Raw genomic sequence first — 20,645 nt, forward strand, 5'->3', positions numbered from 1 at the left:
TACCTATAGGGTAGGGAGAACTGGGGACACATTTGTGGAACTAAGGGGGTGCAATAAAGTTTGGGAAACACTGCTCTAAATAGTTTTCCCATGAGTTGGGTGGAATCTTCTTCCAAGAGAAAATAAAATAAAATTTATCTCTAAGCAAGTTGCTCGTTCCTGCAACTTGTAATGTCTCTGCTCAGAAGAATATCTCATGTCCTTTTCCCCAGTCCACACTCCCGGGATAACGCACCAGGGTGATTTAAGAATAACCAAGACAATATCACTATTGCTATAATTAATATCAACAGGGAAAGGTACTAATGCGGCATCTGAAATTCCAGTTCAGCTATGTCAGGAAAAAAAGCCTTGACTCATTTCCAACGGGGTGTGGGGAAGCCAGGAGCACAGCCATTTTCTAATCTCCTGCCTGGGCAAGAGGCAATTTATCAATGCCAGCAAGCAGAAGGCTTGGTCTGTGAGCCTAAGGGGTGGAACGGCCTGGGATCTTTTTTGTGTGGGCTGTGAGAGATTACCGATATGCAGGAGCACAACAGTGGACAATGTTATACTCCAACTTCCAACAGCAGCAGGTAGAGTAGCCTATGGTTCGAGGCGATGGGATGGTTTTTTTTTGCAGTGGCACAAAGCTGTTTTGTTTGCAAAATGCACAATCCCATCTTGGACTGCATCTTCCATGCACAAGAACACCACACCCTGTGCAGAGAAGGCTCCTGGGTACAGAGACACATTTGAGAGAAGGTTTAGGACCTGGACACACTGTGCAATTTAGTCTCATTGTCATCCCCTTGCAGCCTGACTCATGAACCACTGGACTTCCAGACATGGATAAAGTGTTTCTTTCCCCTCTTACACAGCCATGGTTTGGCCACCTCCTTCCTTCTGGCCCTTCTCTGAGGGAGACCCACTTCATCCGCATCTAAAACTGAATTGATTTCTACCAGAGGCAGGGCCTTCTTTGTGGTGGCACCTTTCCCAAGGAATGCTTTCTCAAATGAAGCTCACCAGGCCCATTCCAATCAGATCCTTTGGCTCAGTCGGTGCAGCATGAGACTCTTAATCTCAGAGTTATGGGTTTGAGCCCCACGTTGGGGAAAATATTCTGCAGGGGGTTGGACTAGATGACCCTTGCGGTCCCTTCCAACTCTACAACAGTGGCGTAGCGTGGGTTGTCAGCACCCGGGGCAAGGCAAGTAATTTGCGCCCCTAACCCGTGGATTTGCGCCCCTAACCCTAACCCCCAGATGTTGCGCCCGGTGCGGCCGGGGCCCCCTGCACCCCCCACGCTACGCCACTGCTCTACAATTCTATAATTCTATGAAAGCTAGGGTTGCCATATTTTGAAGAACAAAAATGAGGATGCGAAGATGACTCTCATTTTAAATACCCCTACTATATGTAGGCTATATAAACTGTGATATATTGCTGAAGGGGGTGGGAGAAGAGGAGAGGAGAGCAAGTCTTCAAGTTATGTCTATGTCTCATCCAAAAAGCAAAGCCAGAGACCATTTTAAAAATCCATCCGGACAGAAATTTTACTCCCAGAAAAAGAGGGTGTGTCCTGGAAAAAGAGGACATATGGCAACCCTAAGAAAGCAGCAATCTATCTGTCGATGAGTCAATCTCACCAGACCTCTGGGATCTAGTAGCACAGTTTTTTTGTTTTTTTTTAAATCTGCTGGGCATTTTTATTTATTTTTGCATTTCCCACCAACTTTTATTACTGACCAACTGAAAAAGGAAACCCTGAAGACTGTAATGAGACAATTTATATATGCATTTATTTTTATTAAAAAAAACAAAGACAAATTGGAAATACATTACAAATGGTGTAGACATTACAAATTGTATCAGAGCAACACGGCAGATTGCAACTATGCAACAAATTGGGCTGGGTGGGAAGCACATGCTTGATTTTTTTTACCTTTCCCTACAGGAAGGAATCCCCCCCCCCCCCAAGAGGGGCGATGTTCCGATTCCAAGGAATGCCGTGCAATATTTAAAATCACAATTGAAAATATTTTAGCAACACCTGGTTGCCTTATAAATTGGAATTGTGCAACAAAACGACAGCATAAGGGTAAGAGGAAGCCCAGAGCATCCCAAAAGCGGTCCAGGTAATACCGCTCTGCTTTGCTAAATGGAGAAGGTCTCCCATGTTGGGTCCTGCGGGGGGTGCCTCTGTGTCATAGGCATGAATGCTAAGTGTAGTCACTTAGGAATCAGGTTCGAATCCTGCCATCTCCAGCTAAGGCTGGGAATGTGTCCTAGAAGGCTGCTGCCAATCAGTGAAGACAATTGGCGGATGGACCAAGGTTCCTGGCTTTCCAGGTTCCTGGCGGGGGCGGACTTTGGCAGTATGGTGCCCTGAGTGAGGACAAAATTTGGCAGCAGCACCCCAAAAAAAATTTATTATTTTCACAATAATTTGTTATTTATTTATTGTTATTTTGTGGGCTCTCGGCTCAGCTCCCTGTGCAAGGAAACTGCCGGCACCGCCATAAATTCAGCACCGTTCCAGGCACCATTTTATCCCAACATTTTCTGCAACGAGTGCCTAGGGTGGAATTAGTGTTTATCGCAATAAAAGACCACAAGAGAGTGAAGGGCCTTTATGCTTCTTGATTTCAAGCGTGTAGAATTGTAGCCGGCATGAATGGAGCTGAAAACTCGCTAACTAGGGAAATGTGTAAAGGGGCATTGATATATATATATAACACCCTGAAGTAAAAACTCAATTTACATGCTCTCTCTCTGTCTCTCTCTAACACACACACACACATTTTTTCAAAGCCCGGACGCTGTGACAGAACATAACAAGGTGTTACATCTTTATATTTACAAAGCTTGATGCGGCAAAGAGCCTCTGTAATGAATCTTGCACCCTATGAAAACCAACATTTCCTTCAGGTTCTCCCAACCTGTTGACGTTCCAGGCAGTGGTTTCTCATGCCCATCCCTAAAAGGAGCTCGAAATTACTCCTGCCCGTAAAATCTTTCCTCTGCTATAGCTTGTTCTGAGGAAAATATTAGCCAGGCAAGGCCCGTAACCCCACTTTGGCAGCCAGGAGATGACACCAGCCCTGCAGAGATTTGCCCGGGGAGGAATAGGCAGCAATGGCATAATACTTTTCCTAACTCTAACCCACCTGGTCGCCCCAAAACTATTTAGAAAGGTGTTCCCGCATCAATATGTGCTTGCATGCATCTTGCCAAAGGGGGTGTCAGGGAGCCAAGATTGAGGTTTGGAGTTGTTGGTACTTGGGAAAAGTAGGATTCAGGCTTCGAAGGCCTTAACGCTTTAATGACTTCCATAGCTGTCAACCTTCCCTTTTTTTTGTGGGAAATTCCCTTATTCCAGCGCCGTTTCCCGCTGCTATCCCAGATTGTTAGCTATTCCGTAGACTGTCCCCGGGACAGGTGAGGCTGCTGATCCCTTATTTTCAAATCTGAAAGTTGACAGCTATGATGACTTCCGTGACGCACACTATTCCCCAGTGCAGCCAGAGTCAGGCCCCAAATCCTCAAGCTTACAGCATACTTTGTAAAGCAAATGAACCAAGGGTGGTGTAGCAATTGGGGAAAGCAGAGGCAAAGTGGGGGGGGGGGATGGGTGTAAGGAGAAGAAATTCCTAACTGTGTGTCTTGCTCTCTTCTTTTTGGTTCTATCAGTCCTTTGTTTTTTGTTGGTTGTTTTTTTTTGGTTTTTTGGTTGGTTTTTGTAACAAAAAAAAGTCCATTGGCACACCAAGGGGTGGTCGCGCTTCTGCAGGGAGCCTCAAACGTTGTCCCTCTGCTTCACCTTGGACAGCTTGACGGCTTCCTCCTCGTCGCATTCATGTTGGTGAAGGTGGTGCTGAGGCGGTTCGTCATGGCAACCGATCATCAGCTGGTAGACCAGCACGCCAGCCGTGGCTCCAAGGAAAGGAGCCACAATGGGAATCCACCACCAGCCCCTGCCAGTCCTGTGAGAGGCAAACACAAGGAAATGGATGGGTGAGATAGGAAGGTCGGCCAATCTGGCATGTCTGGGTTGTGTGCTTCTCCTCTTTATTCTATCCAAAATTGCCTCAAGGCCCATTTCTCCTCTCAGAAGAGACTGCCTGTCCCATCCCAGGAAGCACTCCCCATCCAGCGACAGCCTCTCCTGTTATTAATTCAGTTTTTCCCCTAAAAGTAGATCTGAGGTCAAAGGACATCTGGAATTTAGCTTCATGTTTTCAAAAAATTGGGAAATATCACTCTAACTCAACCATTCTCCATGGAGAAATCCCAAACTCCTCCCTCTCACAATGGCAGCTGGTATGTGAGACTCCATGGATGGTGCTGACCTCAAAAATATCTCTCAGGAAGTCAGCCAAGGACTTGCTTGCAATTAAATTGTCCTCAGATCCTACCTAGGTGCACAGACCAGGACTATGTCTTGACAGGGATATTGAGCCTCGGACACTAACCTTCCATCATTAAAGGCTCCTCCAAATTTCAGGAAGGCGGATCAAAGTCCAAAAGCCACCCATAAAAGTCTCCAGTTGCTGTCAGTGTGTCCCAGTAAACAACAACAACAACAACAAAACACTGAAAGTGCTTGAGCTTCAGATGCCTCCCCAAAGTTGTGGACTACAATTCCCATCATCCTTGACCGCTGGCTATGCTAAGTGGGGCTGATCAGAACTGGAGACCGAAACTGCTGGAGGGCAGCTATTTATGCAATAGCACCTCTGAAACACCAGCTGTCAGGGAACTGCCATCGGAGCCAGAGGCGGAGGGAAGGCTCCAGAGCGATGCCGGAGAGGGTCCCAGCAGGGAGAGAGGCAGCCCATCTGCTGGGGAAGGAAATCAGTGTAACACCAGGGGTGAAGGGGGGCAGATGGGGGAATCGGAGAGAAGGCTCCAGGACTCTTCAGCGGAGACCAGTGGGGAGAGCACGGGTACTCCGCTACCCACATCCTCCCTGCGCAGAAGACTTCTGCGCAGGGAGAGTAGGAGGAGACTTGGCGTCAAAGAACTTCTTTGCTGGAAGAAGTTTAAGAAACACCCACTGACGGATTCTGCCAGCGACTGAGACAGCCACGAGTGCAAGGCTGTCCAGAGAGAAAGGGTTCAACCAGGGAACCTAGCCAGGAGTGGCGACAACTTACGCACAAGCAACCCCCTTAGAACCATTACACCAGCCTTTGAAACAATAGCAGTTGTGATGTTCCCAAGCCAGAGTTCCTTATTACGAGCTCCCTGCTCACGAATGAAAATTCAAATGCAAGCAAATCCTGTTGATGACGTTTTCTGCAAGGATGAAGAACCAGCCCTCCAGCTCTTATGTGCCTAAGCTACCATGGGCAAGGCCAAGGATGGTGGGAGTTGTAGTCTAGCAACCTCTGGAGGACCACCCATGATCTACTGTGAAGGCACATCAACTTACGTGAAAACCTCTGAGCCCCAGCCAGCAATGGCAGTGAAGAGACGGGGTCCAAAGTCTCGAGCCGGGTTGACGGCATAGCCAGAGTTGAAGCCCATGGATGTTCCAATGACCAAGATGACAAAGCCAACGGTGAAAGCCTCCAGTCCTTTGGGGACCGGGTTGTTGTGGGGGTCCACGATAGCTAAGACGCACACAAGCAGGGCTGCTGTGCCAATGAACTGAGAAGGGGAAGAAGGAAGAGATGAGAATGTGGTTTTCCTCCGCCTCAAATTGTCTCCCTCTTGCACTTCTTACAGCATTCAGGCTCTTTTGGCTCGGAATGCCTTACAAAGGCCCTCCCATTCTTACCTGGTCAAAAAATCCATTGACGGGGGTCAAGTGCTTTGAAGGGTAAGTAGCAAATATCCCTGCGGTGGCGTTGGCACCCGTGACTAATAGCTGGTTCCCACCAAACTCAAAAATAGCATCTAGAAAAAAAGGAAACAAAGTAGACATCTCATCAAAGCCTTGCCACCATTCCCAGTTTCTTTATATCATAAATATATGGTGAAGATTAGTCTTACTCTTGAGGGGGGATATATCAGTAGATAGGATACAGTGTGGATGGGGATCCTGCGCTCCCCCAAAGGGTTGGTTTTTTAAAAAATTATTTGTTTTTAAGAAACAAAGCTGGCTACTGTGGGGAAAAAATCATCTATGTTTAAACCAGGAAAATCACACACACCCAAGAGGTTGTTGGACTACAACTCCCATCATCCCTTGGTCAGGCTAGCTGGGGTTACTGGGAGTTGGAATCCAACAGGACTACAGGAAATTCCCCACCCCTGAATCCCAGTACACTAACTGGGGAGACTCTAGGCAAAGTCTCAACATTAAAGGCAACAGGACCTCAATGTGCATTCCTTCAGCTCAGTTGCAGCTGCTCTTGATTCCCTCATTCTTATGCTGAGGTTTGTAAGGTTCTATGGAAACAGGGTTATTCCCCCTCCAGGGCCAAGATATAACACTATTCACTTTGCTTGCCCACCAAAGGAAAGAGGAGCCCCACCAGACCAGAGGAGAAATGATGCAAAATAATGTATTTTACACTCTATAAGACGCACTTTTTCCCTCCTAAAAAGTAAGGGGAAATGTGTGTGCGTCTTATGGAGCGAATGCAGGCTGCGCAGCTATCCCAGAAGCCAGAACAGCAAGAGGGATTGCTGCTTTCACTGCACAGATATCCCTCTTACTGTTCTGGCTTTTGGGATAGCCGCACAGTGAAAGCACTGCACAGTGAAAGCAGAGATCCCTCTTGCTGTTCTGGCTTCTGGGATTCAGAATATTTTTTTTCTTGTTTTCCTCCTCCGAAAACTAGGTGCGTCTTATGGTCTGGTGCATCTTATAGAGCGAAAAATATGGTAATTCCTGCCCTGAATTAAACTGCCATGTCCTAAAACTCTTATGAAGGAACTGTGCTAATTTCAAGTCCCCATTACCATTCCAGATCTAAGTCGGAAGGAAAGGCAAGTTCCAGAGGCTCGGGAAGACATGCTCAACCCATGCGCTTGCTCACTTACCATGGTACAAGCCGAAGACGATACCCGCTCCTAGGAATGCCCCAATGGTTTGTGCTAAGGAATAAATAGGCAGCTTGAGCCAAGGTTCCCGGGCCATAAGACACATGGCAAAGGTGACAGCAGGGTTCAAATGGGCACCTGTGGAAAAATGCCATGGTTAGAGTGCTTGTTTTGTTTCCAGGCAAGCATAAGATGGAGAGGGTTTTGCACGGCAGAGAGTTGGGCTCGGGGGCCCTTCCAACTGTACAATTCTATGGTTCTAAGGCTGCTCATATTACTGGGGACATCTCGTAGGTGGTGCAACCCTCCAAGGATCAGGGATCCTTCTCATGACATGACTAAACGTGTCAAAGTCTTGACGCAAAGGTTGCTTCTTGGAAAGAGGACAGGTTTGTTTCAGGATAATGCAAAGCTGGAGCAAGTTTAATTTATGTCTAATTTAAACCACTTCAACCCTTGCCTCAATTATGCAAAGTAAGCTACTGCGCAAGAGTTCTCTCATCACACATGACTTAAATTTAAATGCATGTCTGCTTTAGAATAAGATAAATTCATGTTAAGTCCATATCCCATGAGGTTTCCTCCCAAGTAAGTGAGCCTGGGGCTGCAGCCTTCAAGTGCTGCTCTCGGTTCCTGGAAGGCGAAGGGAAAACCTACTCACAGACAGTAAGATTCAGGCGGACCTAAATTCCACAATGGGAGGTCCTTAGTCAGCTGTGGCCAAATCTGTGTCCTATCATTAAAGTTCAGGCACATACCAGAGATCTGTCCAGCGATCAGAATTCCAAGAGTCACAGCAAAGCCAAAAGCCAGGTTGATGGTCAGGAACTGTCCGCTTTTTCCACCGCTGAGTATGGACTGGGCCACTGAACCACAACCAAACACCTGAAAGGAGGAAAAAAATCTTGGTCAAATCCAGTTTCATGGATCACATCCTCTAGCAGCACCAAAGTATAATTTTACTTTATGAAAGGCACCCAGTGATTTCCCTTTCTGTTCTTCAGGCATTCTAAGAGGTGATCCTGCTGCAGATGTTCACTAACCACATTCTCAGGTGTACAACCTTCCATCCTAAACTGAGCTTAGGAGAACCCAGTTTAGAGTGTTTACAGCGGAAGTTGGTTGTGCACAGCACTGATTGGCTGGAAGCAGTGATGTCACTAACTCATGCCTTCTGTCCTGGAGCAGTTTTTCAAAATGTAAATTGTTGGCTCTGATTTCATTGGGGAATTTGTGTAGTTGTTGTTTTTGTTTAGTTTTTTAAAATGCTTATAAGTGGTGTTTTAAAAATGTTGAAGGAAGGACAGCCCACCTGTAACATGCAGGTGGGGCAAGACAGTCTATTGAATTAGCTGATGGTTTGCTGGCTAGCGCAACTTTTGCAAACTTGGAATGAAGGCAGGCTGAAGATTTAAAATCAAAACCAAACCAAGATTCCTCTTTTGCATCTATGCACTACAAAAAGTGCCATAAGAGAAGTTGATCTCTCACATGGATTTAAATATATTATTGATCTTGTTGTTTTGATTAGTAGCCTGTAGGTTGGATCTAGAGCTATGGATTTAAATATCCTCCAAAATATCACAATTCAGAAATAGAAAAACATTTATGTCAATCCGCTGAGCCACGAATCATGCAGATCTTCACAAATCCAAAAATTCTAGGGTACTTCCAGATACTTGTATATTGAGCATTCACCTTAACTTGTTAGTGGGAAAATCAGACAAGAAGGTCTGCTTAATGTCTCTGCTTTCAGGGAGGCTAGACAATGTTGCATCCTCAGTCCCACTGAAAAACACAGAACATCCAAGAAACTGCAGCCTAGCTCAGCTTGGAATGAATTATCATTCTGCCACATTATCGCATAGCCCACATGGCAGGTGGGCTTCAACAGCTGCTGACAACAGAATCGACGGCTGGGTATAAAATAAAGATATATTCACTGGGCACACAGGAACCAGCATGATATTTGAGACACAGGATCCGGCCATCTGATTGGCACACATGCCATATACGTTAGCAAAGCTTCAATCCAAAAATCTCAAGATGGACAGTAGAATAACCAAGCAAAAGAGCTGAATTTCTTCAGTCACAACAGGCTGCATAATTCCACATTTCCTGCTGCACAGTTTCGATTAGCTTGGCACAGAATGTGGACTTTAGTGATTTTGAAGTACGCTGTATGTACAGTGTAATGGATAAGTTTATCAGCGTGCCTACAGAAAAGAACTTTTATTTCTGCATTATGCAAGCCAGTCCTCTGTTTGCCTTTATGATTAGGGTTCCTCCCCTTCCTTAAACAGACAAAGTGGTTTCCCCCCCTCTCTGTTTTTCTGCTCCTTGTTGGACACAAAGAGCTCTGAAGGGTTATTTGTCCTTCAACTTTGTCCTACGACCTCTGAATCAGTACAGGACAAACACACACACACACACAAAAGTCTTTGCAGTGTGTATGTTCGACTAGCCCAGAAAGAATGTTATCGCCCAAAGTCACAACTTCCCTGCGAGGGAGGTCAAGGTGACGAAGCATGAAGCGCAAACAGCCTTTGCAAACCAGCCTTAACCGCAGCAACAGGGGCTGATTCAAAGCTTCTGGGAAAACTGGATTCTTTTGAACAATGAAACCTGGCTCAGTCGGAGTTGCTCAAGGCTTTTGTCAAATCTCGAGGCTCCGAGACCTTGAATGAGAGAACGGCCTCACATAGTGGAGGGTGAGAGATGGAGATTAAAAGGAGTGACTGACAGGCCACAAAACCCCGCATTTCTTGAAACTTATTTCCTCCTGAGCCCAGTGTTGCTAAGAGCCATAGCTGTCAACGTTTCCCCTTTTTGTAAGGGAAATTCCCTTATTCCGAATAGGATTCCTTGCAAGAAAAGTGAAAAGTTGACAGCTATGCTAAAAGCGCACAGGAAACTTTTGTCCCAGAGTAGGGGTCAGCCCAGAGATTTACGGAGCCTGGGGTGCAAAGTTTAAATGGCACCCCAGATTGTGTGCCACCCATTTGCGGGGGTAGAAAACAATTTATCAGAGTGTTTTTCCATGTAAAAAGCATCAGGAAGAGAACGGACACAATTCCACTTTCCCATGCAAGAGGTTTTTCATTTCCCCCACCATTTCCCCCAGGAAAGCCCACTGTTTACTGCTGAATCATCACAGACATCAGTCGGGTTTTCTGAAGATTGAGATTTGTTCCGATTCAGCAGCAAACGGTGGGTTTTCCCTGGGAAAGCGGCAAGGCAAAGGAAAAACCTCTCGTTCGGGACAAAGAGAATAAAACATGGGCCACATGCAAGTGTGGATGAGCCCTCCGTGGTGATTGACAGAGGACTGCCCAAGGGAGAGCGGCCCCATGGGGCAGATCCGTCTATGTTTGCCTTTCTCCAGCGCTGCTCTTTTTGAAAAACAGCCAAGCCTCCTCTGTTCACAGCTCTCCTTTGTTGCGGTGCGTAAACAACAGCAAATACCAGCTAATGCTAATCCAACCTGCCAAAATCAGTTAGCTAGGCCATCTGTCACAAACACCCAGATAAAAACACGAAAGGCTGACATTTAAAGGAACAGAGGTTCTGAGCTCCTAGCGAGGAGATCCATTCACACAAAGAGGAGGTGGGGGATCAGTTCACCTTAAAGTTTAAAAATCTGGCGCCCTGGAACCAAGAGGGCTTTACTTGCCACCAGTGATGGCTGCAGCACACATTCTGCAAATCTCTGCTGGTGGCCAGTGTGTTGCAGCTGGAGAAGGCCATAGTTCAGTGGCAGAGCCTCTTCCTTGCATGCGGATGGTTGCAGGCTTAATCCCTGGCTTCGCCAAGGAGGCCTGGGAGAAAACCTTGCCCGAAAGCCCAGATAACTGCTGCCAGTCCGTGCAGACAATACTAGCTAGATGGCACAGCTCAGAAGAAGGCAGCTTTCTGTGCTGCTATGTTGCTCAAGTCTTTTCAGGAGGTGGGGCTTCGGTGCAAGTGAACAGAAGTGCAAACCTTTTCGGATTGGCTAAAAGAAAATCTCTTCTAAAGTAAGCAAATTTGAGTACAACTGCGAGTTTCTTTAACCTTTGGAAGAGTATGGGTTGGAAGAAAAACCTTCCAAGCCTGCCACCTGCACAATGCAATCTTCCCCAACCTGGTGCCCTCCAGGTGTATTTGATTACCACTCCTGTGGCCACGATGTCTGAGGCTGATAGCATCCTCTCCAACATTTCTCCAGGGAAAAGAGGGACGTCCTATTCCATACCCGCCCGCCCCCAACATTTCTTCAGTGAAAATAGGGACATCAAAAGCAGGACTTTTGGGGATGATCACAAGCAGAGATTGCTTCTGTAATTCCAGGATTGTCCCAGACGGAGGGTCTGGAGACCACCAGGATGGTTGAGGCTGGCATATTGCATCGGATTTGGGGACTAAATTGTGGGGAGAAAACCTCTCTCTCTCTCTCTCTCTCTCTCTCTCTCTCTCTCTGATGCCTCATTAATTTCTCTGTGACCACAGTAAAAAGTCCAAATGGCATGAGTGTGAGCAAGTCTGGGATAAATCATATCGTAAGAAGAGAAGGAGAGGATCCTGCTGGATCAGGCCAATCGTATCCTGTTCCAACAGTAGCCAACCAGATGCCTGCAAGCCAAGCACAAGAGCTCAGTTTCCCCTCTTGTGGTTTCCAGAAACTGGCATTCGGAAGCATCGTTGTTTCCAACTTCCTCTGTGTTAGGAAGCCACCTTCAGATCACTGTCTTAACGGCAAGCAGGGAAATACCAGATGTTTGCCTTCCCCCTTTGAACTCTCCCCCCTTTAAAAAAAACTTTCTTCCAGATGTCACTACAAAAGATCTGGACCACTTTAGCAAAGGCAGGAAAAGAGAGCGGCAGATTAAGAAGCGACTTCCAGGGAGGACTTTATCCCTGCATCTGGCTCAGAAGCGAATAGTGTTCACCACCAGAGAACAAAGCAGAGCATCTGGCAATGCAAACAGGCCAGCACCCCAAGATTTGAGGGGAGAAGAGGTTAGGGATCAGCTGCACAGCGCAGGACCCTCAGAGAGGTGCAATATCATAAGTTCTACTGATGCCTAAGGTCTGCACCCATGCAGCTGCAACTCAGCACAGCAAGTCCTGCAGAGAGCCGCATTGCTGTTCCCACGCAGGCACAGCTGCCCAAACAATGGATTCAAATGACAAGGAAGAAGATTTTGGTTAAACATTGAGAAGAACTTTCTGGTGGCAAGGGCCGTTCGACAGTGGAACTGACCCGCTTGGAAGGTGGTGCATTCATTTAAATACATTCAGTTTTAAACAGAATCTTGATGGCCCATCTATCAGGGGTTGTTCTGTCCGTTCTACCCAGACACTGAGGTCCAGCTCTGAGGGCCTTCTGGCAGTTCCCTCCCTGCGAGAAGCCAAGTTACAGGGAACCAGGCAGAGGGCCTTCTCAGTAGTGGCACCCACCCTATGGAACGCCCTCCTACCAGATGTCAAAGAGAACAACAACTACCAGACTTTTAGAAGACATCTGAAGGCAGCCCTGTTTAGGGAAGCTTTTAATGTTTAATAGACTATTGTATTTTAATATTTTGTTGGAAGCCGCCCAGAGTGGCTGGGGAAGCCCAGCCAGATGGGCAGGGTATAAATAAATTATTATTATTATTATCATCATCATCATCATCTTCATCGAAGGGGGTTGGACCAGATGATCATCAGGGTCCCTTCCAACTCTACAGATCTGTGATTCTCTAACTTTCTTATTGATGTAAATATCCAGCGTTCGGAGCAGGCATAATTGCATCCAGATCAAGATCACAGCAGAAGGCGACAAAATTGCACGTTGTGTGCGTAACGCTCTGGTTTGGCCTCACGAAACAAGGCGGCTTTTGCAACAGGACATTTCTCCCTGCTGTTTTGCAAGTTTATGGCACTCTCGAAGTCGCCACTTTCTTTTTCCTTCCAGGGGTTTGGGTCCCATTTTATTGGGGCTGCTGTGTGCTCAACTGCCCCGCCCTGCCGAGCCGGATGGGTGTGTACCCGCAGGTAGATAACAAGCCCTCCAGGTAGAGAGACCTTGCCCAACAGTTACTGCCTCTTGTGCAGATGTTTAAGGGCCTACTAGTCCCTGCTAAAGTTCATCTTCCTGTAGCTCCACACTCCTTATATATTATTACTCATTTAAAAACACTCCGATGGAAGCTGTTTCTCTGTTGAAAGCAAATCCCTGGAGCATTCGCAGGGTGGACTGTCTCACCTGGAGGCTTTTGCAGGCTTCCTTTGCTCTAATGAAGATGTGATATGGATCTCGAATGATTGCAGGGCGTGTTGAGATTAATTTCTTAAACCTGGCACTGATGGAAGCGTTTTCTGAGAAGCAGGAATTCCCTAAGGCGTACAGGAGTGAAAGTTCTCACTGCAGAAAAAGCTGAAGTTCTCACTAAGGCTTTAAGAAACCCGAGTTGAGATTACCACACAGAGTTTTACACGTTTACTCAGAAGTCCCTCTGCATTGGTGGTGGAGAAGAACCTCAGCTTCTTAAGGAGGGTTTCCAGCAGGCAAAGTGCTTTTGCACTCATTGCCTCCCTGCCTCCCACAATCCATCTCAGAGCGAGAGCCAGGTATTGAATTGAATTTATTACGGCCACAGACCAGTTCCGCCTCACTGACAATATCAGGGAAATAATAAAACACAACAGGAATCCATTGAATTGCAATTGCGTATAACAAAGACAATTCAGATATAGGGGCAATTAAAAATATATATTAAATCTTGATCACTAAAATATAACCTAAAATTGTCGTTTAAAACCTTAATCATTTTGGTAGGACAGCTTGTTCCCTGAGATTTATGGCAGTCGCACAGAATTTGGACACCCTTAGCGTGATCTCTAGATCCTTTGAGTTTTAGGCATTGAAGGTCAGACCCATTTGGAGATTTTTGTATTGAGATGAACTGCGAGTGAAGCCCTTTGCCTCCTGTCTCTGGGTGGAAATTGCAAGGATAATTTACCCCCCAATAATCCTGTTCAGTCCTCGCTTGGTTCTGAGAGAGTTGAGATGCAGAAGGGGGTGAAGGAACCCCTGGCCCTTCCTTGCCTTGCCTCTTCCTCCTCCTCTTCCTCCAGCTCTGAAGCTTCCCCTGCCTCCGACTCTTTCCTCCTGGCCGGCCCAGTTCCCTACAAACCACTGCCCCCCTCTTTCAAGCCAGACTCCAGCCCCTCTTCCCCCAGAGTCCTGCCAATCCTAGACCACCCCTTTTGGGGGATCGTTGAGAGGAGCTCTGAGTTTGCGTCACCCAGGACATTTCCCTTACGGCTCCCATTGCGCCTTCATCTGTGCAATGGGTCTAAATGGGTCTGTGGGGTGTGTTTTGCCCCTGCAAAATGGCTCTCGGACTGTGAGCTTCCAGGGCATCTCCTGGGCTGTGTGCTCAGTGCCTGGTCCTGCTGCCTGCGAGGAGCTGATAAAGAGAGCAGCTGGGGCCTGATGGCTCCTCGAGACAAGCAGCTATGGGGGCCTCCTGCTTGGCCCAGGGCGCCACACCCCACGGCCAGCCTCTTCCCCCCTCCTGCTCCTCAGCCCCACCAAGCTAGGCCCCCAGAGGAGGAGGAACTTTGGCCCAAGGTATAAAAGGCTTCAGACGCGGTTGGCTCTGTGGGTTAAACCACAGAGCCTAGGACTTGCTGATCAGAAGGTCGGCGGTTCGAATCCCTGTGACGGGGTGAGCTCCCGTTGCTCGGTCCCTGCTCCTGCCCACCTAGCAGTTTGAAAGCACATCAAGTGCAAGTAGATAAATAGGTACCACTCTGGCGGGAAGGTAAACGGTGTTTCCGTGCGCTGCTCTGGTTTGCCAGAAGCAGCTTGGTCATGCTGGCCACATGACCCAGAAGCTGTACGCCGGCTCCCTTGGCCAATAAAGCGAGATGAGTGCCGCAACCCCAGAGTCGGTCACGACTGGACCTAATGGTCAGCCTGAAAGGAGCTCCTGGCTCAGCCCAGAATGTTTTCTCCAGCAGCCGAGAGAAGCTCCCAGTGCCAGCCCACAATCAGCCATCATGGCGCAGATCATCACCACTGCCTGGAGCAAAGTGGATGTGAAGTGAATGAGCCAGGATAATAGAGGGGGAACTTGGGGGTGGGAGGAAAAGCAGCTTTTAAATCTGTATTGGATCTGTATTCATTTGGTGCATTGGTTGTGCTAACTCCTCCTAGGATTTCAGTCTAAGATTGCAATCCTATGCATGCTTCCCTGGGAGGAAGCCCCACTGAATAGAGTGTGGCTTACTTCAGAGTAAACTGCCTCAGGTTGGACTCATAGCTGTCAACTTTTCCCTTTTCTTGCGAGGAATCCTATTCGGAATAAGGGAATTTCCCTTTAAACAGTGGCGTAGCATGGGGGGTGCAGGGGGGGCCGGCCGCACCAGGCACAACATCTGGGGGTTAGGGTTAGGGGGCGCAAATCCACGGGTTAGGGGGCGCAAATCCACAGGTTAGGGGGCGCAAATCCACGGGTTAAAGGTAAAGGTAAAGGTACCCCTGCCCATACGGGCCAGTCTTGACAGACTCTGGGGTTGTGCGCCCATCTCACTTAAGAGGCCAGGGGCCAGCACTGTCCGGAGACACTTCCGGGTCACGTGGCCAGCGTGACATCGCTGCTCTGGCAAGCCAGAGCCGCACACGGAAACACCGTTTACCTTCCCGCTGGTAAGCGGTCCCTATTTATCTACTTGCACCCGGAGGTGCTTTCGAACTGCTAGGTTGGCAGGCGCTGGGACCGAGCAGCGGGAGCGCACCCCGCCGCAGGGATTCGAACCGCCAACCTTTCGATCGGCAAGTCCTAGGCACTGAGGCTTTAACCCACAGCGCCACCTGCGTCCCTAATCCACGGGTTAGGGAGCGCAAATTACTTGCCTTGCCCCGGGTGCTGACAACCCACGCTACGCCACTGCCTTTAAAAATGGGAAAAGTTGACAGCTGTGGTTGGACTGTCCAATAATTAAATTTGCACACATTTTCATGCATCCTAATAAACACTTGCATTTAAAATAGTGCAATTTTAAAATAAATATTTACATTTAAAACAATACATTATGAAGGGGAATCTTTTGGCTAATTCACCCAGGTGTCTTTTCAGTCCCTGGAGAGGTCTTCCTAACTGATTAATGTAACCAGCTAAGGCTGTGGTCCTAACCCCATTTACCTGGAAGCAAGCCCCGCTGTTGAATTAAAAGGGATTCACTTCTAAGGAGACATGGTTTGGATTGCGCTCTAATCAATTAAATTTACAGCTCTGGTTTTCGCTCAGTTAAATCCTATAAGGGCTTCTCTGGCGTTCTGCCACAAAAGCTGAACTTGGGAACAGATCAGATGCCTTTCAGGACACTTTGAAAACGCTTCCTTGTTCCCAGCGCTCTGAAGGATCTCTTAACAGACAGCTCCTCCCATTCCTTCTGAAGTCTGGGCATACATATAGAGAAATTATACACAGTGACTTCCCTCTTTAATGCCATTTTAAAGGCTTCTCACGAAATCATTCGTTACCCCTTGCCTTTTCCATCCTTCCCGTCCCTCCGTTCCCCATGTCTGGTCCCACATTACTGTGAAACTTTAAATTGTAACCTTTGCGGGGCAGGGGCCTGTCTGCTTGGGTTTGGGTTTTTAAAAAGTTATCCAGTAAATTGCCATGTACAAGATGGCAGATTTGCATGGGTGTAATAATAATAATAATAATAATAATAATAATAATAATAATAATTTATTTCTACCCTGCCCATCTGGCTGGGTTTCCAACAAGACAGTGCAGTACAGTGGTGAGAGCTGGTGCCTGATGAAAATCGATTGCAGCCGGTAATAGATGGCTAAAATGGAAGGGAGCTGTCAATGGAGTTGAAAAATAAGAAGCTAGAAGATGGAAAAGGTATAGTCAGGTCGCAATGAAACGACAGGGGTTCTGCAACCGAGTTGTGCTACAACAGCCCGAGACCTCTGGCCTTCAGGAATTCAGCCCAGGGGTAGATGGAAGATAATTTTATTCTTAGCGCTTCTGGCCAGACATTCCTGTGCAGGATGGCTTGTTACCGAATAATACCCGGTGGCTGGTGGGAGCTGGCTGATGGGGGCGAATGGCAGGGTCCTGATAGCTGGGAATCTCTCTCCAGCTTTTGGAATGAGTTATGCATCACAGCTTGGTGAGCGTGACAACCCTCCAGCACATTGGAGGGTGAGGACAGAGGGAGCTGAAAGGAGAAATTTGAAGCTGAAATGGGCAGCAGCTCTCCAGTATTTCAGATCTCTTCTAGCCCTCCCTAGAGATCCCAGGAGTTCAATCAAAGAGCTTCCTCAATGTTAGACCTTCTATAAATTGAACAGTTAAGTGCCGAGGTACCAGCAGCAAGTAAGGCATTCTTAGGCCAGCTATCCCTTCTTCCAAAGTAAAACCCATTCAGACCAATCTCACATTCCCAGCAGAGAGGCAAAGCACTCAACTGGGGCTGTGATAATTGTGAACATTTGTGTCGACAATGGCAAGTGACACACACACACATCTGAAAACACCCACCACACCTGACAGGGAAAGCCAACAGCACTGACCGCACAACCCACACACATCGGGGTCTTTCGGACAACCTATTTCTGCAGAATCCCCATCTCTAGACAACTCCAGGCTGCCACTCTTTTCAGGTGGGTTTTCAGCCAGCAAATTAACGTTGTGCCATTTGAGCAAAACAAGTCCAATTCCCGCAAAAGGGAAGGTTTTTGGAGACGAGGGAAGGGAAGGGAGGAAAATGCGCTGGAAAGCACAGGATGACGCTCACTTAATACAACAATGTCTAACCTCCCTGCAAACATTTCAGGACAAATGCTCCGCCAATGGCTGACGCCGTATCACCTCCCCACCCAGCAGACTTTGGGCAAGCAAATTGGCAGGAATGCTCAAGGAGCAGGTCATCTGGAAGCCACTTTTCTTAATTTTTATGATTTTAAAACAGGGAAAGGGCGGCCACTTTCACAGTATAAGTGCACACCTAAAACTGCCTCTGCCAACCTCGTGGCCTCCAGTTGTTTCGAACTCTGTGCTGGTTACAGTTGTAGTCCAAAATCTCTGGAGAGCACCAGGTTGGCAAAGTTACTTAGACTCAGTTCTCAATCTGTGAAATGGGATTTTATGAGGAGGGCATACCTTACAAGGCTATTGTGAAAATGAGACATTGCTCCTGTGAATATTAACTGTAGAATTCTGCTTGTGAATTAATAGGCTGGAGGTGCTGCGGGGAGAGATTACAGGGTACCTCGTAAAAAAAATGCAAACTTGCCTGCAGTTCTATCTTTTTGGAGAGTCAATTTGGCTGGCTGTGTGAACATGCAGGCTTTCAGGTTACACAGAACGCTTCAAGACTGTTTGCTGCCATTCTGTGTAACTCAAAATCTTTCCTGTTCCAAGACATTTTGACCTTTGAAAGTGTTTTATTTCCAATTCCTCCCTAGTTTCTGAAGACAACCCCCTCCACCAGGACACAAAAAAGGGTGAATTTCTGTTGCTAAACATCCCATTAAAAGCAGTTGTGCAGAGACAAAATTTCTGCCAAACCCTTTTTAACCACACAGAATCACCACTCAACAAACTATCCAGCAACTTTTTTGAGAAGCTGAATCTGGGCTCTTACATCTGTGCAATGCAATAAATCCAAAACTTCTCCTGTCTCCCAAGCCCATTGCTCCCCCAAAATCTACTTACCACCAGGATCAAGGTTCCCAGACACTCAGCCAGGGCCTGACGGATAAGTCTATTCCTGATCCGCAGCCTCAAGCCGATGGCTGAGAGAAGGTCCTTCTGCCGTCCCATGATCTCTGCCTTGCCTCTTCTCTGCTTTCTGTGTCAAGTTGAGCAAGAGTCCCTCTCAGCTCTCCAAGCTTGGCTCTCTGTAGCTCTTGAGCAGACCTGCCTCGCCTTATAAACGTGCAGAAAGGGAGAGGAATCCTGGGCACACCTCCCCTGAAAAACTCCACCCTCACCAACTTATCTTCAACTGCAATTTCTCCCACCCCTTCTTCCTTTTTTTCTTGACAGCGTAAGGCTGAGTGGGCGGTTTTGCTAGCTCCTCTGCTCCACCCCCTCCAGTAGTATTACTCATGTGCAGTTAAAACCACAACCCAACTGATTCAACTCATTCCACCAGTGGCACTGCATTTGCCAACCTGGCGCCCTCCAGATCAAGGGAAGTACAGTGGTACCTCGGGTTAAGTACTTAATTCGTTCCAGAGGTCCGTTCTTAACCTGAAACTGTTCTTAACCTGAAGCACCACTTTAGCTAAAGGGGCCTCCTGCTGCTGCCGCTCCGCCAAAGCACGATTTCTGTTCTCATCCTGAAGCAAAGTTCTTAACCCGAGGCACTATTTCTGGGTTAGCGGAGTCTGTAACCTGAAACGTATGTAACCCGAGGTGCCACTGTAATAATAATAATAATAATAATAATAATAATAATAATAATAATAATAATTTATTTGTACCCCACCCATTTGGCTGGGCTTCCCCAGCCACTCTGGGCGGCTTCCAACAAGGATTAAAAATACATTAAAATGTCACACATTAAAAACTTCCCTAAACAGGGCTGCCTTCAGATGTTTTCTAAGTGTCAGGTAGTTGTTTATTTCCTTGACATCTGATGGGAAGGCGTTCCACAGGGTGGGTGCCACCACTGAGAAGGCCCTCTGCCTGGTTCCCTGTAGCTTTGCTTCTCACAGTGAGGGAAACGCCAGAAGGCCCTCGGTGCTGGACCTCAGTGTCCGGGCAGAATGATGGGGGTGGAGACGCTCTTTCAGGTATACTGGGCCGAGGCCTTTAGGGCTTTCAAGGTCAGCACCAACACTTTGAATTGTGACCGGAAACATACTGGGAGCCAGGGTAGGTTTTTCAGGACCGGTGTTATATGATCTCGGCGGCTGCTCTATTCTGTCTTGTTCAGACCCCACCTGGAGTCCTGTGTCCAGTTCCAGGCACCACAATTTAAGTATATTGACAAGCTGTAAGGTGTGCAAAGGAGGGAGATCAAGGTGATGAAGGGTCTGGAAACCAAGCCTTATGAGGAATGGTTAAAAGAGCTGGGTATGTTTAGCTTGGAAAAGAGGAGGCTGATAGTTGACACGACAGCCATCTTCGAATATCTAAAGGGCTGTCATATGGAAGATGGAGCAAACCTGTTTTCTGTTGCTCCTGAGGATTGGACCCGAACCAATGGATTAAAGGCAAGAAAGGAAATTCTGACTAAATGTTAGGAAGAACTTCCGGATTGTCAGAGCTGTTTGACAGCAGAATGCTGCTGGGGGTTCCTTAGCTGTGATTTCTGCCTTGCAGGGGTTTTGAACTAGATGACCCTTTGTGTAAGGTTCCAGGTTTTTTTCAATGAATCCAGGGACACTTTTGTATGGGGACTGATTTGTGAATCCGGGGACTGTCCCTGGGAAACAGGGACATCTGGTAACCTTACCTTTGTGTCCCTTCCAAGTCTTCAATCATATGATTCTATTGCCTCTTCCACAGCAGGATAAATAATTTTTGCTCTGTTCTTTGGAAACGTTCTGCTTGAAATGCTCAGTAGCTCCAGGTATATATCTCCTTCTGCCTGAGACATTTTCAAAGGACTGCATCATCTTCCTTAGTGTTCAGGATCACAAACCAGATTCATGAGGGTGC

The 20,645-nt window shown here is 47.3% G+C and overlaps 1 protein-coding gene across 1 annotated transcript; it reads right to left on the bottom strand.

The window, feature by feature from the left end:
* Positions 1 to 1,764: 1,764 nt before the first annotated feature.
* LOC307226336 (aquaporin-3-like) lies at positions 1,765 to 18,897 on the bottom strand. Its single transcript, XM_079995095.1, has 6 exons — positions 18,690 to 18,897; positions 7,737 to 7,863; positions 6,979 to 7,116; positions 5,768 to 5,886; positions 5,420 to 5,637; positions 1,765 to 3,968 (listed from the first exon to the last, which is right to left on the bottom strand). The coding sequence occupies exons 1-6, from the start codon at positions 18,795 to 18,797 to the stop codon at positions 3,782 to 3,784; spliced, it is 897 nt and encodes a 298-aa protein (XP_079851221.1). The 5' UTR covers positions 18,798 to 18,897; the 3' UTR covers positions 1,765 to 3,781.
* Positions 18,898 to 20,645: the final 1,748 nt, after the last annotated feature.

Source organism: Podarcis cretensis, assembly GCF_951804945.1.
Source record: "Podarcis cretensis genome assembly, chromosome: 11".
NCBI lineage: Eukaryota > Metazoa > Chordata > Lepidosauria > Squamata > Lacertidae > Podarcis > Podarcis cretensis.

Excerpts from the sequence above, each read along its gene's own strand:
- LOC307226336 (XM_079995095.1), bottom strand. The coding sequence starts at position 18,797 with ATGGGACGGCAGAAGGACCTTCTCTCAGCCATCGGCTTGAGGCTGCGG. Across the intron at positions 5,887-6,978 it reads CGTCTTCGGCTTGTACCATG|ATGCTATTTTTGAGTTTGGT; the intron begins GTAAGTGAGCAA and ends CTTTTTTTCTAG. Across the intron at positions 3,969-5,419 it reads TGGGGCTCAGAGGTTTTCAC|GACTGGCAGGGGCTGGTGGT; the intron begins GTAAGTTGATGT and ends TGCCTCTCACAG.